The sequence below is a fragment of the Danio aesculapii genome, chromosome 5 (genome assembly GCF_903798145.1).
Source record: "Danio aesculapii chromosome 5, fDanAes4.1, whole genome shotgun sequence".
Classification (NCBI taxonomy): Eukaryota; Metazoa; Chordata; class Actinopteri; order Cypriniformes; family Danionidae; genus Danio; species Danio aesculapii.
Window position 1 is genome coordinate 13,085,518 of NC_079439.1, and position 18,695 is coordinate 13,104,212.

Here is an 18,695-nt window from a genome sequence, read left to right on the forward strand (position 1 = left end):
TTGTAAATATTATAATACAAAAGAAATCATAGAAAAGCTAAAGTGAGTGGGCAGTTACACTCTTTCATTACTGTGTTCTCTTTAACTTGCTCTTCACTAAAGTGTGTGCGTTTATTTCTTTTTAGCTGTTGGTCTACCTAAGAAAATGTAAATCTCTCTCTTGAGCTTGTAGAAGCTGTAAACACCCATCTTCTCTTTCTCTTTTCATGTTATTCATATTGTTGAAGACATTACATCAATATGGAGCGATCGGAGATTAACAGCGGTGAACAAATGCAGCATGTGCTGTTTGTTCCCTCTACCACTGTCCATTCTGTACTACAAACGGATACAACCCTTACAAACTGATAAACCCTCACAGAAAAGTAAACAGGAAACTCATCTTTAGCTTCACTTTTCGAGGGCGGTCATCCATGATGGTAATGTAATTTCTGAATAATTTATATATTGTATATTTATATATTGCATTATAATTTTGATGTTAAAAAGACTTATTTATGTATTTATAATTTTATATTTTGTTGAAATGCCATTAGTTTAAATAATATTTTTTACTCAAACTATTACAAATCTTTAAATGCATAGAGAAACTCACAATTATAAGTGATCTACCTATTTTTTTCATAGCTATACAGTATATATTTTTATATATTAGCTTAAAGGTTGACATTATATATTTATTTGTGAATATTGTTTAGAGGTTATTGTTTCAGACTTTTTGTTGTAACAGAATTTGTTACAAATAAAGTAATTAAATATGTTTTAGAATAACAGGGGAGGTCAGAATCACAATTTGTAGCTGCAAATAACAAAACATAAATAATAATTACTTGGTCCTTTTGTTGTACCCTAAACTGTCAATATATCCTGGGAGATCTCCTCAAATCTCTCAATCATAAATCAAATATTTAAAAATAAAATCTTTTAATATGTTTTACTTAGGTGCAGATAATAAATAAAATTACATGAAATGATTTTTGCTTATCTTTTTTCACTTCTGACTGTTTAAGGATTATATATCTTGAATAGGAACAAGACAAAAGCTCTATGTGAGATAAGCATTTTTTGCAGAGTATTTATAAATAACCTTATTTATTTTTCAGTGAGCGTGTTGAATTTAAAGCAAGTATTCAGCATCATTTAAAGAACACTGGCAATCTCTAGTGATATTGTTGCTATAAATAAATGTTAAAAAAATCAAATGTTGTCTGGGTTTTTGTTTGTCAGGTAACTCAATGGTCTTCAGAACTTTAGAAAGGAGTGAACTGTTTGTCTAAACATTCTGCAGCTGTCTGTTGCTCAATACCATTGCATTCTCATCAAAGCACATGATTACTCCATATTACACTGCATTATTTTGTTATAATTTTGTTATTTTCAGAATGCAACTTTATATATCAATACAACACAATACAACAAATCAATACAACAAAAAGCATATCTCTATATGAAAACGTATAACTAGTCTACAAGTAATCGTTACACTATCCAACTATGTGTATTTGTATTTTTTCTAATGAAATGAATGTAAATTAATTTGCAACTGGACTTTTGTATATCTGAAATAGTATGGTTGGTGAGTGTATCAATTGTTTGTATATTTAAACTCACCTTCTGATACATTAACTTAGCGTTTATATTTAGCTAAAAAATTTAATTGTATATTTAAGAATAGAGCATTTAATAATCTGGGAGCGTTGACTTCAAATGGATTATTTGGTTATGTATCTTTAATCCCCCTACTGGACGCATCAGGAACAACAGGGGCGTAAAATTGTCTGGGTCGTAAAACTGCCTAAGCCGCAAAACTGCATGGATCCAAGGCTGCAGACGCTCCATATAGGTTGAGACTGGCAGGTCTATTTACTTTTTCAGAGGATTTTGGTTTCGTGTGACGCAGTGGCTCAGTGGTTAGCTTTTGCCTAACAGCAAGAAGGTTGCTGGTTCGAGCCCCAGCTGGGTCAGTTGGCGTTTCTGTGTGGAGTTTGCATGTTCTCCCTGTGTTGGCGTGGGTTTCCTCCGGGTGCTCTGGTTTACCTCATGAGTGAGTATTGATGTTTCCCAGTACTCGGTTGCAGCTAGAAGGGAATCCGCTGTGTAAAATATGCTGGATAAGTTGACGGTTCATTCCGCTGTGGCAACCCCTAAGTAATAAAGGGACTACATGTAAGCTAAAAAAAAGAAAATTAATGAATGAATGAAATTGGCCGTAGTGTATGTGTGTGGATGAGTGTGTATGGTTGTTTACCAGTGATGGGTTGCAGCTGGAAGGGCATCAGCTGTGTAAGACATATGCTGAATAAATTGGCGGTTCATTCCGCTGTAGCAACCCCAGATTAATAAAGGGACTAAGCCGAAGGAAAATTAATAAATGAATGATTTTGGTTTCATGAATTGAGAACTTCAAGTCCCCTGCTACTTATTTTTCTTAATTTATCAATTATTTATTTGTTATTTTATTTATTTAATAATATAATTTTGTTTTGTTATTAATATTAATGTGGACGGAAAGATTGTGAATGTAAATTGATTGTTATCCCGGTCTTTTTGTGTAATTTTAAAAGTAGTAATGCCTTTCTGTTACTGTTTAAGCATTGTTAATAATAAAAAAAGAGTCTGGGAGGTCAACCGGCTGCACGAGGGCTGGCTTGGAGGATCCTAGACTTTGAACAAAGGTCTTTTTTACTCTTAACCGATACTACAGTATACAGTGAATGTAATGATAAGCTGTTGTGAAGTTATGGTTGACCTGAAGTGTTTCATGCAGGCCTAGTGTCACTGTTTGCTACTGTTATTGTTTGCTACTGTTTTCCAGATGTAAAAATAATTAAATAATAATAATGATGACAATGATAGTAGTAGCAATACTAATTTAATATTTAAAAAGTAGTTTTATGCAATGCACTATGGTACAGGCTTGACATTTTGGTACATGAAGTCTAGCTTAGTTCAGCATACATGTAAACATAAGAAGAGATTTATTTTGTTGTGTCTATTTAGCTTATATTTGTGTGTAAATATAAATTGTTTGAAATAATTATTGTGGCAAATTTAAAATATATTTAGGAAAGAAAGTATGGGTTTGTAGTAAATGATGCTAATAATAATAATAATAATAATGATAATAATAATAATAATAATAATTATGATTATTATTATTGTTATTATTATTATTATTATTATTGTTATTATTATTGTTATTATTATTATTGTTGTTGTTGTTATTATTGTTGTTGTTATTGTTATTATTATATTACATGTTTTACATAGGGCGACGCAGTGGCGCAGTAGGTAGTGCTGTCGCCTCACAGCAAGAAGGTCGCTGGTTGGAGCCTCGGCTGGGTCAGCTGGCGTTTCTTTGTGGAGTTTGCATGTTCTCCCTGCGTTCGCGTGGGTTTCCTCCGGGTGCTCTGTTTTCCCCCAGAGTCCGAAGACATGCGGTACAGGTGAATTGGGAAGGCTAAATTTTCCATAGTGTATGAATGTGAGTGAGTGTGTATGGACGTTTCCCAGAGATGGGTTGCGGCTGGACACTTCCATCCGCTGCGTAAAACATGTGTTGCATAAGTTGGTGGTTCATTCTGCTGTGGCGATCCCGGATTAATAAAGGGACTATGCCGAAAAGAAAATGAATGAATGAATGTTTTACATAGCAGTGGCGCAGTGGGTAGCACGTTCACCTCACAGCAAGAAGGTTGTTGGTTCGAGCCTTGGCTAGGTCAGTTGGTGTTTCTGTGTGGAGTGTGCATGTTCTCCCTGTGTTTGCGTGGGTTTCCTCTGCGTGCTCCGGTTTCCCCCACAGTCCAAGCTATAGGGCTATAGGTGAATTGGGTAAGCTAAATTGTCTGTTGTGTGTGAATGAGTATGTATGGATGTTTCCCAGTGATGGGTTGCAGCTGGAAGGTCATCCGCTGCATAACACACATGCTGGATAAGGCAACCCCAGATTAGTAAAGACTAAGCTGAAAAAAAAATTAATGAATGAATAAAAGTCATATTATTAAAATCGATTTTCAACATTTATTTATTTATATTCATTTTAAAATACTACTAATACTATTTAATATTAAATAAATATTAAGTCAGTTTAAAACATTTTTGTATTTATATTTATTTTAAAATACAACTAATATTTTTTCATTATTTTTGGTGAAATTATATATATATATATATATATATATTTCTGTATATTTCTATATATATATATATATATATATATATATATATATATATATATATATACATATATATTTTATGCATTATATTGCTACTTCTAAGTCTATTATCTCTTCTACTATTATTATTATTATTAATAATAATATTAACAATATAATAATAATAATTATTATTATTATGTTACATGTTTTACACACGTAAAATGTTTGCTTAAATATTTTTTATTAAAATTAAATTAAATTAACAGTATTAAAATCTATTTTAAACATTTGTTTATTTATATTTATTCAAAAACTACTAATATTATTTATTTTTGTGAAATTCTATTACATTATATTACTAATAATATACATTATATATATTTTTTTGCAATGGTCACAGCTTTCATGTCTACTACAACTACTACTATTGCTCTTATTATTACTATTATTATTATTATTATCAATAATAATATATTTATAATTATTATTATTATGTTACATGTTTACACGTAAATGTTTACTTAATATTTTCATTAAAATAAAATTAATGTTATTAAAATCTATTTGTGTATTTATATTTATTATAAAATACTATTATTATTATTATTTAAATATTTTTGTAGATATTTGTAAAGTATTTTTACAGATCTTTTTGAAACAGTCACGGCTTTTATGTCTACTACCACTACCACTACTAGAAGTCTCCTACCACTACCACTACCACTACTACTACTACTACTACTACTACTACTACTAATAATAATAATAATAATAATAATAATAATAATAATAATGGTATAGCTATTGTTTTTATTATTTTTCTATTAATTTATTTGTTTGTTTATGTGTCCGCTCTATTCATGTCAAACTCTCCTTTAGAGGGCGCCAAAGCTTCACATTTCTGACGTATCCACTAACCAACGTTCGTTCTCGTGTGCGCCACTGTTATGGTTCCCCCGCTGGCGCTGCCGGTGAAAAACAGTCCCACACATTTTCAAAATGTCAGGCAGTAAGAAGCCGCGAGCCGTGGCAAATCCTCTGGAATCTACAATTACAACACCGAGTGAAAGAATACTGAAAGAATGTCACACTTTATATATCGACAGCGAGAACGGTAAACAAACAAATACCGCTAACACATTCGTATGTAAACACATGTTGCTGTCTTTATTATGAGGCAACTGCAAGGTGCAAATCAACTAGAAAGTTCAAACGTCAAACGAACCAAATATCGAAGACTATTAACGTTATTTATATTTATAGACGATGTTTATTAAAGTGACTCATTCAAAGGTTTCGTTACTCGTTGTGCCTAAAAACTATGTTGAAAGCCTAGACAAATTTAAACATGATATGACATGAAGTTATATAGACGGAGTTTTAGGACTCAGTAAATGTTGACCAGTTGTCTCTGCATGTCACGGTGCTGCAGGCTCAGGACAGTGTTTGAACAATAATAGTAACTGTTACAGTATTTCTAAATCTGTGATTATTACTAAAGTGCTCATGTTCATCAAGTTCATTGAAACTGAAGGTTTTTTTATAGGCCAGTAAGTACAGTATTTACAGTGTATACAGAAACAAGGTGCATACTTTCACTGGGTTTAATGGGTAATGTTATTGGTTTGAGTAGAATGCCCATATTTGTTTTATTCTAAGTTCTGAGATCATTTATTTTTCCAAATTGCAAATGTTGTGATTTAGAGCATTTTCTTTATTTAAAACGTGACAATTGGTCAGAACAAAAAGCACTTGTTGTGATTAGAAATCAGGATTATTCCACCACCAAATAGGACTTTCTTAATTTGGTATATACTTAAATAGTTAAAATATTTCTCTAAAATAAATTCAGTGGCACAGTGGGTAGCACGATCGCCTTACAGCAAGAAGGTCGCTGGTTCGAGCCTCGGCTGGGTCAGTTGGAATTTCTATGTGGAGTTTGCATGTTCTCCCTGTGTTTGCGTGGGTTTCCTCCAGGTGGTCTGGTTTTGCCCACAAGTCCAAAAACATGCTCTATAGGCGAATTGGGTAAGCTACATTGTCTGTAGTGTATGAGTGTGAATGGGTGTGTGTGGATGTTTTCCAGTGATGGGTTGCAGCTGGAAGGACGTCCGCTGTGTAAAACATATGCTGGATAAGTTGGCGGTTCATTCTGCTGTGGCGAATCCTGATTAATAAAGGGACTAAGCTGAAAAGAAAATGATGATAATGATGAAAATTCTGAAAAGTGGCACCTTTTTGTCATTCTTAAATAAATATATATATATATATATATATATATATATATATATATATATATATATATACATATATATACAGTTGAAGTCAGAATTATTAGCACCTCTAAATTATTAGCCCCCATGTTTATTTTTTTTCCCCAATTTCTGTTTATGTAAATATGTAAATAACTATGTATTCCTTAGCCTGAACCTTAAGTCATGCAGTTACCATTTGTAAACCAGTACATTCATACACGTAATTTTACTCAAACATGTACTGTAAAAAAATCCAGGGTTCCACACAATTCATTCTTGCTATCCCAACACAAATCGATTAAGTTAATTTAATTGTTTTGACAAATTAAAGTGGATCGAACATAAAACAATTCCCATCAAAAGAATTGTGTTGTTTCAGCTCATTTTCAATAAGGAGTTTGAACAAACAGCAACAATAATTTTAACACAAGTGGTCTCTTAACTTCACGTCCATAGAGCTCTCTCTCTCTGTGTGTGTGTGTGTGAAGATTTTATTTGCAAAAACGTTTCTTCATTTTCATAAATTTTTTATCGGATTTTTTGTGTTTATTAAAGAGTAAAATTGCAAAATAATAAATGAAACTGGGTGGTTTTATACTTTTTAGAAATCATGTTTTTATATTGTTTCTTGAAGAATTTAATTAGCTTTTTAAAAAAAATACAGTAAATGGTGGTAAATCTGTATACTGTAAATCTGTTTTTGCAAATTAACTCTTTAGTCATCAGTTATTCCTTACATATGACAAGTATTGGTCTTTGCTGTGAAATGTTGGTGTGATATAAATCTTAGTAATAAAGTCTTATCCTCCTTTAATCTTGATTTGTTGTTGAGAAGCATTAGGGCGTCATCGTGTATTAATTTTAAAGCATGTTTGTCTGGATTTGTTTGACAGGACTGGTGAAAATTGCAGAGAGTTTGGGAGTGAGACTGTTACCGCCTCGCAAAAAGATTATTGTTATGATTATGGGAAACCATTCTGCTGGAAAAAGCTCCTTTATTAACTGGTAATTACACATTTTTATAGAGTCTGAATCTGTAAATGAATATGGGCATGAAATATTATTTAAAAAGTTAAAAAAAATATTCGTAACTATTTTTCAGGTATGCGGAGGAGCACATACAGAAGACAGGTGTTGCCATAGAGACACAAGGCTTCACGTTTATAACTAGTGGAAGAAAACGAGAGTCATTAACTGTAAGTACTTTTTCATGCACAACAGAAAGCTGATTATTGTGAGAAATCTGCTTAGGAAGGTACATATTCATCTGTTTCAGTCACATGGCTTTTTACACTTATATTTAACCCTACTGTTGACTTACGGGTCAAAAATGACCTGGGCACTATTTTATTAGACCAAAAAAAGTCAAAATATTTTTTATCTTGAATTTTTTTTTTCTAAAATTACTCCAACATTAGAAAAAAAAAAAAAAATTTTCTTTTTCATGGAGACACTATAAAGCTTGTGTAGATTTTTTTTAATGAAGGGGTTATATGCACAGAAGAGTTGTTAAGCCACTGAAATCTTCCGGTGAAAGATTGATGTGACTATTTTGGGTTTCATAAGGGACCTGGTAATTGATAATGTGGATTTTTATTTTGTTTAACAACAAACCATCAGTAAATAGCGCTATTCTGCTTAGCCTGCTTTACTGAGGACAAAGAGGCGACACTCTGTTGCTATTTAGGAAACAGCCACTAGATGCTGCTAGTGTCACATGATGGCCATTATGGAATGAAAATTCCAATAGAACAACAGCACAGATAAACTAACACTAGACAGAATTAATTAAAATATTGAGTGAAATATGAGTTAAAAGCATTGAAAAGCAACATTTTAAACAATATCTCAATGAAACGAAAACTATTTCCAAAATGTTGACAAGACTAAGTTTAATATATCTGTTTAACTTATGAAAGTAAGGTTAATAAAATAACTTAAATTACAATTTTTTGTTAAAGTTTTACACAAATTAAGGTGATGCAAAAAGGAGTATTAAACATATATTTTCCATTCTTAAAAAATGACTCAGACTTGTTCAGAGATGCTCAACTTGATGTCTCTTCAGAATTCCCCATATGTGTTTAATTTGAATCAGATCAGGAGACATATTTATAATATTATTACCATAGATGTGCATGTGTGTGTATAAATTATGAATTTATGGGTTAGAATTCAATCATATTGGATAAAGTGGCAGTTGACATAACTTATTATTCTAAAACATACTATATCCAATTATAACATAATACTGCAACAAAAAGTGTACTGTCAGTCTGCTATCAACATCCCATTTTGAAAGTCATGTTAATTTAATTTAAAATGTCAGTATTAATGTATATTAAGCCAGTGCTAAACTATTAAATTAAAGAAATTTAAAGTAATTTAACCTAAAAGTGACAGTTCCAACAACAAAGTCTTTAAAATAAACTATTAAAAGTGCTGATGATTGTGATAGTAAGTGTTGTATTGTTGTCTTTCAGGTTGTATTTGAGCTTTAATGTGCTTTTTAAATAAATAAATATAAAACAAAGCAGCTGATTGCCATTGCGAATTCAATACGATCCAATGGACGGCCGATCACTTTCACTTCAAAATGGTGGAATCACATGGCTGCTGCTGGGCGCTGCTGTTGCAATGGAATGTTCTATTAAGTGTTGCATCTTGGTGATTCTAAGCTCTTTGCTGAAGTGAAGTTGTTTTATATTCACATTGGTTCATTTTTAAACAATGACAACCTGTGACGAGCTCCCTATATTGTTTACCATGCTACTTTGAATATTCGGTCTGATGTAGCATGTAAGTATGGCTTAGTAAAGTCCCTTTAAGGCAAGTCGTTTCACTCAGCGGCCATCTTTGAAACGCCTTTCAGCCAGTATGCTCGGGCAGTCTGTCTGAATGGGGAAACATCAAGTTCTCCAAAATTTCTTGCCAAGCTTATGGTTGAATTTCATATTAGGAATTGTCAATAAAACTAAACAACAACTGTCCCTTTAGCTTCATTTCTAAACATACAAATCACACAAAATCTTCAGAAACTCACATCTTGTCTAAGCCTCTCCCCCAGAGTATCATCAGTCTATAGCGAACGATGATTGGCTCTTGTACTAGAAGGTGGACTTTTTTCCCCATATAACGATCGATGATTGGCTCCTGTACTAGTAGGCGGGACTTTATTCACCATATTGACAGTTACACTTTTCTCTATTCAAAAAGATACAAGTAACATGTCTTGTGTATTCTTTGGGCTTAGTAACAAAGACTATAGACTACACAAGATGTGTCACTCTTATACTTTTGAATGGGGAAAAGTGTAACTGTCAATATGGTGAATGAAGCCCCACCTACTAGTGCAGGAGCCAATCAGTGTAATCCAGGTTTCAAAGACAGGCACGTGATCTGACTTCCAATTTTGTCAAATTATTTTCTTTGCTAATATCTGCTAAGATACTGCCTGTGATATATATTTATCTCCTATTTCTCAGGTGTCTCCAAAAATACCCAATTTTAGCTCTGGTGGCAGATCAATCCGGTATACTTCAGATATAAAATAATAGAAGATTTAAATAAAAGATAAAATTAAAGATATACTGTAATTTTAAAGTAAAGTAAGTAAAGTAAAGTTTATTTGTAAAGCACATCTAACTTCATTGTGGCACTGACCAAAGTGCTGAAGAAAACCATAGCACACATTCTAAAACAGTAAAATAACAATAAAAGTAATAATAAGAATAATAGTATTACAGCAACAATGCACAATAAGGATTAAAAGCCTGGGAAGGCAGTTGAATTAAAATGGGTCTTAAGTCTAGGCTTAAAAATAGAGAGAGAAGAAGCACTCGTAATGTCCACAAACGTGGAGCAGCAACTGCAAAGGCTCTGTCTGCTTTCAGTTTAAGTCATGACAGAGGAATTTGCAGTAACATTTTATTTGACGACATAAAAGACAGAGAAGTTGAATGTAGGTTGATAAGTTCTGATATATAAGAAGGTGCTTGCCCATTTAGTGCTTTAAAAACAATAAGTAAAATCTTGAACTGAATTCTACAATTAACAGGAAGCCAGTGAAGGGATGCTAAACTGGTGATGTATGAGCATGTTTTTTGGTGCTGTTAAAAGTCTAGCTGCCGCATTTTGAACCAACTGCAACCGTGCCAATGAAGATTGAGGGAGACCAACATGCAAGGAATTGCAATAGTCTAGGCGGGACATGATAAAAGCATGTATGACTTTTTCCAGATCTTGAAAGGAAAGAATGGATTTGGGTCTGGAGATGATCTTCAGCTGACCATGTATATAAAGAAGAGCACCTGAGAAAGTATTGTTTCCTTTTAGCTACTTATATGCAGTAAAAGCTGTAGGTGCACATTCATTTGATGCAATTGATCATTGACAAAAAATGTGTAATTATTTCCTGTTCTCACTCTGCTTTTCTAACAAGTACAACAAGTCACTCTACTTTCCTCTTTTACAAGCACACACAAAAACATTTTCATGAGAATGTACAGATGTAGTCTCAATTTTTATGCTGATTGAGGAAGAAATTCTGATTGAATGAATTTGAATGTGGTAAATTGTATCAGAAATAGCTGAAAGTACTTACTTTAGCTAAAAGCATTGTTTAGCAAATAAGTTGAGCTTGAAAATGTCGGTAAAGACTCTGCAGATGCAAGTGCTAGACAAACTTGGTAATTACTGACAGCAGTGACAGGTGTGAATGTGAAACCTTCAGCTCGTGTGCAATAATGCCATAATTTCGAGTTGATGCAACAGTTATTATGTCCTGTTTAGATTCTGTTAAGATTAAGATCTACAGAAATGAATGAGGACAAATAAGTTCTTTTTTTATATCGCTCTTGCTTTTACTAGAACGGAATGTAATTAAATAGAGAAATGTATAAAGACTTATCTCACAGTTCACTTCCTTTTTAATTTTTTTTCTTTCAGTTTAAAAAAAAAAATGTTTGTCAGCAATGATACATAAAACTGAATGCTGTCGGCGCAATAGCCTAGTGGTTAGCGTGCCGACGTATGGTGCACATCAGGGCGTCCCAAGTTCAAATCCCGGCTCGAGGACATTTCCCTACCCTACCCCCCTCTCTCTCTCTCTCTCCAACTTTGCTTCCTGTCTAAATACTGTCCTATCTAAAAAAAAGGCAAAATAAAAATAAAAAACTGAATGCTTACATATTAAATGTATTTAACGGTAAAATTGCACAGTTGAAGGAAACATTATTAGCCCCTCTGTTTTTTAAATTTTAATTATTTAAAAATATTTGCCAAGTGATGTTTAACAGAGATGTTTAACGGAGACGGAAATGTTTACGTTTTTTTCAAAATTATTATTAGTGTTTAATAACTAATTTCTTTTATCTATGTCAAAATGATATGCAGTACATAATATTTTACAAGTTATCTTATCAGTATTCAGTTTAAAGTGTAATTGATTTATTTACACTACCTGACAAAAGTCTTGTCGCCTATCCAAGTATTAGGAACAACAAATAATAACTTGACTTCTAGTTGATCATTTGGTATCAGAAGTGGCTTACATGAAAGGCAAAGGCCTCTAGATTACGCATATTTTACCAAAATAAAATTTGATTATGCCTTGATTTTTAATTATTTAAAAAGTCTTGTTACTTAACAGTAATAATGTACAGTACAGAATAAAAAGTCATGCTGCAGTGGAAAAAGAATGAATATTGTGTATGACTCCCATCAGCTTGGAGGACTGCATCCATACATCTCCGCAATGATTTATTAATAAAGTCATCTGGAATGGCAAAGAAAGCATTCTTGCAGGACTCCAAGAGTTCATCTTACCCCAGACATGCTCAATAATGTTCATATCTGGGCTGGCAAATTCTCGAGCACCTTGACCTTCTTGGCTTTCAGGAACTTTGATGTGGAGGCTGAAGTATGAGAAGGAGCGCTATCCTGCTGAAGAATTTGCCCTCTCCTGTGGTTTGTAATGTAATGGGCAGCACAAATGTCTTGATACCTCAGGCTGTTGATGTTGCCATCCACTCTGCAGATCTCTCACACGCCCCCAAACTTAATGTAACCCCAAACCATGATTTGTTCTTCATCAAACTTGACTGATTTCAGTGAGAATCTGGGGTCCATGTGGGTTCCAGTAGGTCTTCTGCAGTGTTTGTGATGATTGGGATGCAGTTCAACAGATGATTCATTACAGAAATCTACCTTCTGACACTTTTCCAAATGATCAACTAGAAGTCAAGGTGTTATTTGTTGCTCTTACAACTCTGATTAATGACAAGACTTTTGTCAGGTAGTGTATAGTTTATTAGGAACTAGGCAAGTTTGGTCAATTAGGCAAGCCACTGGACAACAGGAAAAATCTTAAGGGGGTGTTAATATTTGTTTAAACATTCTTTTTCTTTTCTGGGGTTGCTACAGCGGAATGAGCCGCCAACTTATCCAGCATATGTTTCACACAGCGGATGCCCTTCCAGCTGCAACCCATCACTGGGAAACACCCATACACTCTCATTCACACACATACAATACGGACAATTTAGTTAACCCAATTCACCTATAGCGCATGTGTTTGGACTGTGGGTTAAACCAGAGCACCGGAGGAAACCCACGCGAACACGGGGAGAACATGCAAACTCCACACAGAAATCCCAACTGACCCAGCCGAGGCTCGAGCCAGCGACCTTCTTACTGTGAGGCGACAGCGATATCCACTGCACCACCGAGGGGTTAATATTATTGATTCTGAAATAAAAAAATGCTTTAATTACAGCCAAACTAAAAGAAATAAGACTTTCTTTAGATGAAAAAATATATATAATAGGAAATTCTGTAAACATTTCCTTGCTCTGTTAAGCATCACTTGGAAAATATTTTATAAAGACTTTAAATTTCACACGAGGGCTAATAATTGTGCCTACAACTGTATATTTATACAGTATATTTCACAACAATACTGTTTTAGCTTATTAAGCTCATTTAAAAAAATGAATGATGTCTTTATATAGTGGTCTGTCATATAAGTGAACGACTATAATATTATTATATAATTTCCACATCAATTTCACCGGCTTATGAATTTCAGTATGGTCTCATTTTTGCTTACTTTTAGGAATAGTAGTAGAAACAACTGAAATATTTGAACTTAGACCTGTTAGAGCTGTAAGAGAGCAACATGCTGAACCAGTGATGCAGTATTTCTCTAATAGTATCAAATACGCGAGAAGAAAAAACGCAACAAATCTTTTTTCTTTAAGATGGCAAGAAGGAAAACCGTACATGCCTGCATGCTGTTAAATAGCAGACCATATCAGAGATTAGTCAGTTACTCCTGGCAGCAGAGGGGTTTCCTTAAAGACACAGCGCCTTTTTTTCTCCAAGCATATAGGACTCTCTCTCTCTCTCTTTTTGTTTTACTCGTTCTGTCTCTGTTTTTATGAAGACCTGAACAAGAGTAATGTAATTACTGTGAAGGTGTGATATGAAAGGATTATCAGATTTTTACAGGAAGATTTGAGCAGCAGAACAGGAAGAGCTGCAGTGTGTTTGAGAGAGAGAAAGAGAGAGAGAGAGAGAGAGAGAGAGAGAGAAGGAGCCTCCCTACAGCGGGCCTGTCTTCTGACTTCACACCACACTCCTCACCTCTGCTTTCTCAACATGTTTGCTTCTTTTCCTCACAGGGAAATGCAACGTTACACCTATATCCACATTTCAGACCTCTGCTGGAGTTCAAAGGTAGGAAATGATCATTTAGGATTGATATTTGATATTGAAATGTAACTTTGGTGTCAAAAGATTTATTTGTAATGTATTTAGATCTTCGGGATGTTATACTTCATAAGCAGGGTAGAATATATCCATCTGATGCATGTGTTTCAATGTAATATATAGTAAATATACATATATATACACATACATTAATACATTGATTAACATGCAGCAAATGGAGATATTCTACACTGCTTATGATTATAACACAATATATTTATACATTAATAAACACGCAGCAAATAGAGATATTTTACACTGATTATGAATTATAACACAATATATTAATACAATAATAAACATGCAGCAAATAGAGATATACTACACTGATTATGAATTATAACACAATATATTAATACATTAATAAACATGCAGCAAATAGAGATATACTACACTGATTATGAATTATAACACAATATATTAATACATTAATAAACATGCAGCAAATAGAGATATACTACACTGATTATGAATTATAACACAATATATTAATACATTAATAAACACGCAGCAAATGGAGATATTCTACACTGCTTATGAATTATAAAACAATATATTAATACATTAATAAACACGCAGCAAATGGAGATATTCTACACTGCTTATGAATTATAACACAATATATTAATACATTAATAAACATGCAGCAAACGGAGATATTCTACACTGCTTATGAATTGTAATATCTCAAAGGACTATATCTATATATATATATATATGCATTACTAATCGTTTGACAGCAATAGGGAGATATTTTAACACCTTAAAATGTTTTTTATGGATATGTAGTCTCGTATAATTGTTTACATTTTACCATTTTAATTATTTTATTTTCAAAATATTGCACATATGCATTTTTCTGTGCATACATTCCTTTGTATTAATCAAATTATTTTGTACCATGTTTATCAACAAAATGACACCATTTAGGCACTGTATTGGCACCACATAGTAGCGTAATAAAATAAAAAGTGTGAATTTTAGAAATTGGTCATTGGTTATAAAACTTGAGCATAAAGTTAAACTGACAAATGCTACTATATTAGTAGCTTTTAGAGCCTCGCAAGCTATTTTCATGATTTATTGCTTATAAATTAGACATGGCTTGAAAAAAATCAAAATGTCTGCATCTACAGTGATGACTAACAGTGCACACTGAGTCATGCCAGCGTATGTACAGCCAGCTCTGGATCCGCCTGAGACTGCGAAACATAGCAACACATCTCATTCACATGCACTTCAGCAAAACTCCCTCCGGCTCTGCTGACTTTACGCTTTTCACTGTGCATTTATATAACTGTAGTCCAGCATACCTTGAGCTGTGACGGTGCTTCGCTGGCGTAGGTGAGTGATCTTTTGGGTGTGTCAGAGGGCATCACTGATCGTGCAGTGCTCCGTCAGTGGGCAGTGTGGGTTCAGCCGGTGCAGAGAACCAGAATGAGTCATTCACATTGACAACAGTGCAGCAGCGGTGGGATACAGAGAAACGTCTTCCCACGTTACCGCTGGAGAGAGCATTTGATGGATAGTCGAATATAAAAATATAGAACTAAATCATATTGTAGAACAGTTGCATGAGTCAAAGTCAAATCTGGAGAAACATCCTTAAAACAATGCGTTTAAGGGATAGTTCACCCAAAAAATTTAAGTTCTGTCATCGTTTACTTATGCTTTACTTGTTTTAACCTTTAAGAGTTTCTTTTTTATGTGAAACACAAAAGAAGATGTTTTGAAAAAATGTTGGAAATCTGTAACCATTGACTTCTGTAATGTTTTTCTTACTATGAAAGTCAATAGTCAATAGGCTTTCTTCAGAATGTATTTCTGTGCTCAGCAGAAGGAAGATATTCATAAAGGTTTGTAGCCACTTGAGGGAGAATAAATAGTGAGTAAAGAATTATTTTTGGATGAACTGTCCCTTTAAACATGCATGCATGCTTCCATTTTTTTATGAATAGCATTTTCTACACCAGTCAATATTTGCATTCCATGAAGTGTTTTGGTAGGTCTAATGTAAAGAAATCATTTAATATATTCAAGCAAATACGGCACATATTTTTATTTCAAAACAACGAAACAAGAATTTAGGACCTGACTTCATTCAATGTTCATGTAACAGTGGCCAGTTAGCGGAGTGCTATGCAGGTAAACCTCTCTCCTCTGACCTCTAATGGTGCTCTAGTGACAGACGCTAGGGGCCATGGTCTTGAGCCTCCTTTTAAGAACAACCAACTTCCATGCAAAGAATCGCCGGTTCAATAACAGCTCAGACCGAGTCGGGTGCAGTAGGACCGGTGGGATACATGTGTGGGGGCTTGTCCGGAATGGGAGTGAGGTTTAGGGGGTGAGTGTAACGGAGGCCAGCTAGTGAAGTGCTATGCAGGTGAACCTCAATCCTCTGACCTCTAATGGTGCTCTAGCGACAGATTCTAGAGGCCATGTTTGTTAGCCTCCCTGTTAGAAAAACCGACTCACATTAGGGCTCGAAATTAACCTTTTTGCTTGGTAGCACTGGTGCTCCCAACTTAAAAAATGTAGGAGCACCAGCCAAAATTTAGTCGCACCCACCAATTATAAGCACCGTTGCTACAAGTTTTAACGTTATATTAACAGATTTACTGCATTTAAAATGAACACTAAAAAATCAAACAAACAAATCGACATCTGCGTGTGCCCACCGGCCCTGCACGCACTGCTTGACATAAATGAAACTTAGTTAACAACAAAAAACTTTGCTGTTCTCACGGGTGCTGTATAAAACTGCACAGATAATACTGACATATAGCTTATTATTTGCATACGTCATCTTAATAGGAATACCATTTTTTTATGAGCTGCAATATTAGTTTCATCTTAGTAAATACAAGCCCTTTTGCGATGGTGTACGTGGTGTTAGATTTTACATACAGCTGCCATATGACAGCTGACAGCATCCTGACGATTAAATGAAGAATTAAAGAGAACCTCTCGCACTTAAAATGTGTAGATTTGGCGAACACTGTTACCTGCAAACTCCGTCACACTAGCTTTATGGTGAACGATTTAGTCATTTACACAGCAGACTTTAAACACTGGAAGTCTTTTATCCACTCTTCGAAAAGTGTAAATGGTGGATTAACATTCACCACATGATCATTAATCAGATGTGCCATTATTTGTAACTTTAGGTGGTTTCTAAAACAAAAAATGTCAGTGTTGTTTTCAGTTTCTCATCTTCTGTGTTTTACATGTTCGCGGTTGTAGCTCTCCCTGTCATCTGAAGAAAGGCATCGACTGAGGCATTGACAGCTGATATTAACCAATCCGTTTGCGTGAATGTCTCCTAAATCTGTGAACATTTTGCAATGAAAACCAGTCGCACTGTACCAATTTTATGCACTCACACAAATGCTCCAAAATATATTTTGAGATTGCATAGATAAAATTTAGGGCGCATATGCGACCAAAATAGAGCAACCGACTCCCATACAAAGAATCGCCGGTTCGGTCCCAGCTCAGACCGGAATGGGTGCAGTAGGATCCACTGGGTTATGCTTGGGGGCTCGTCCAAGATGGGAGTGAAGTTTAGGGGGGTGAGTGTAACGGAGGCCAGCTAATGAAGTGCTATGCAGGTAAAACTCACTTCTCTGTCCTCTAAAGGTGCTCTAGCTACAGACGCTAGGGGCCATGGTCTTTAGCCTCCTTGTTATAGCAACCGACTTCCATGCAAGGAATCGCCGGTTTGATCCCAGCTCAGACCGAGTTGGGTGCAGTAGGACTGGTGGGTTACACGTGTGGGGGCTTGTCCGGGATGGGAGTGAGGTTTAGGGGGTGAGTGTAACAGAGGCCAGCTAGCGAAGTGCTATGCAGGTAAACCTCACTCCTCTGATCTCTAATGGTGCTCTAGCGACAGACACTAGAGGCCATGGTCTTTAGCCTTGTTGTAGAGCAACCGATTCCCATACAAAGATTTGCACGTTTAGGGAAAACTTAAATACTTTTATCACAAAAAAAATGTCTTTGCAATCGCTTGTGCAGTCAGTTGATTGTAGAAGTGATTGCTGTTAGTTCATTTTTTTACATTAATCACCTGCAGTGTCTTGCCTTAAAGGGGTAGTTTACCAAAACATGAATATTTACTGGCTTTTAACTCTCCCTCAAGTGATTCTGAACTATTAAGAAGCTATTTTGAAGCTATTTTGAAGAAAGCATAGTATGAAATACAAATATTATGGATGGTAATAGTTAGTTTCTAGCTTTCTTCAAAATATCGTCTTTTGTGTTTAACAGAAAAAATAAACTCAAAGGTTTAAAACAAGTAAAGTGTGAGTACATGATTTTTGGGTGTACTATCTCTTTAAGTATGTACAACCAGCTTTTGTTTATTTTTCTCTAAATAAATGTCATTCTATTTTGCTTATGAGCACGAGCGCATTGCAGATGTTTTTATGGGTTTGGAAATTGAAAGTTCGGCTTCTCTGTTGTTGATAAGGATGTGGGTTTGGCCTGGGATTTGTGATTGGTGCATGGTTTG

The 18,695-nt window shown here is 34.5% G+C and overlaps 1 protein-coding gene across 2 annotated transcripts in view; it reads left to right on the plus strand.

The window, feature by feature from the left end:
- The first annotated feature begins 328 nt into the window (after positions 1-328).
- The window catches only part of si:dkey-98f17.5 (uncharacterized protein LOC569123 homolog), a 38,838-nt gene continuing 20,471 nt past the window's right edge, over positions 329-18,695 (plus strand). The window contains exons 1-4 of one of the 2 annotated variants that reach the window (XM_056457399.1): positions 329-419; positions 7,306-7,417; positions 7,515-7,608; positions 14,095-14,149. In XM_056457399.1, coding sequence (XP_056313374.1) covers positions 7,371-7,417; positions 7,515-7,608; positions 14,095-14,149 — 196 coding nt within the window. In that variant the 5' untranslated portion in view covers positions 329-419; positions 7,306-7,370. Of the gene's footprint in view, positions 420-5,150; positions 5,272-7,305; positions 7,418-7,514; positions 7,609-14,094; positions 14,150-18,695 lie in introns of those variants that run through there. The other variant, XM_056457398.1, reaches the window with a different exon arrangement.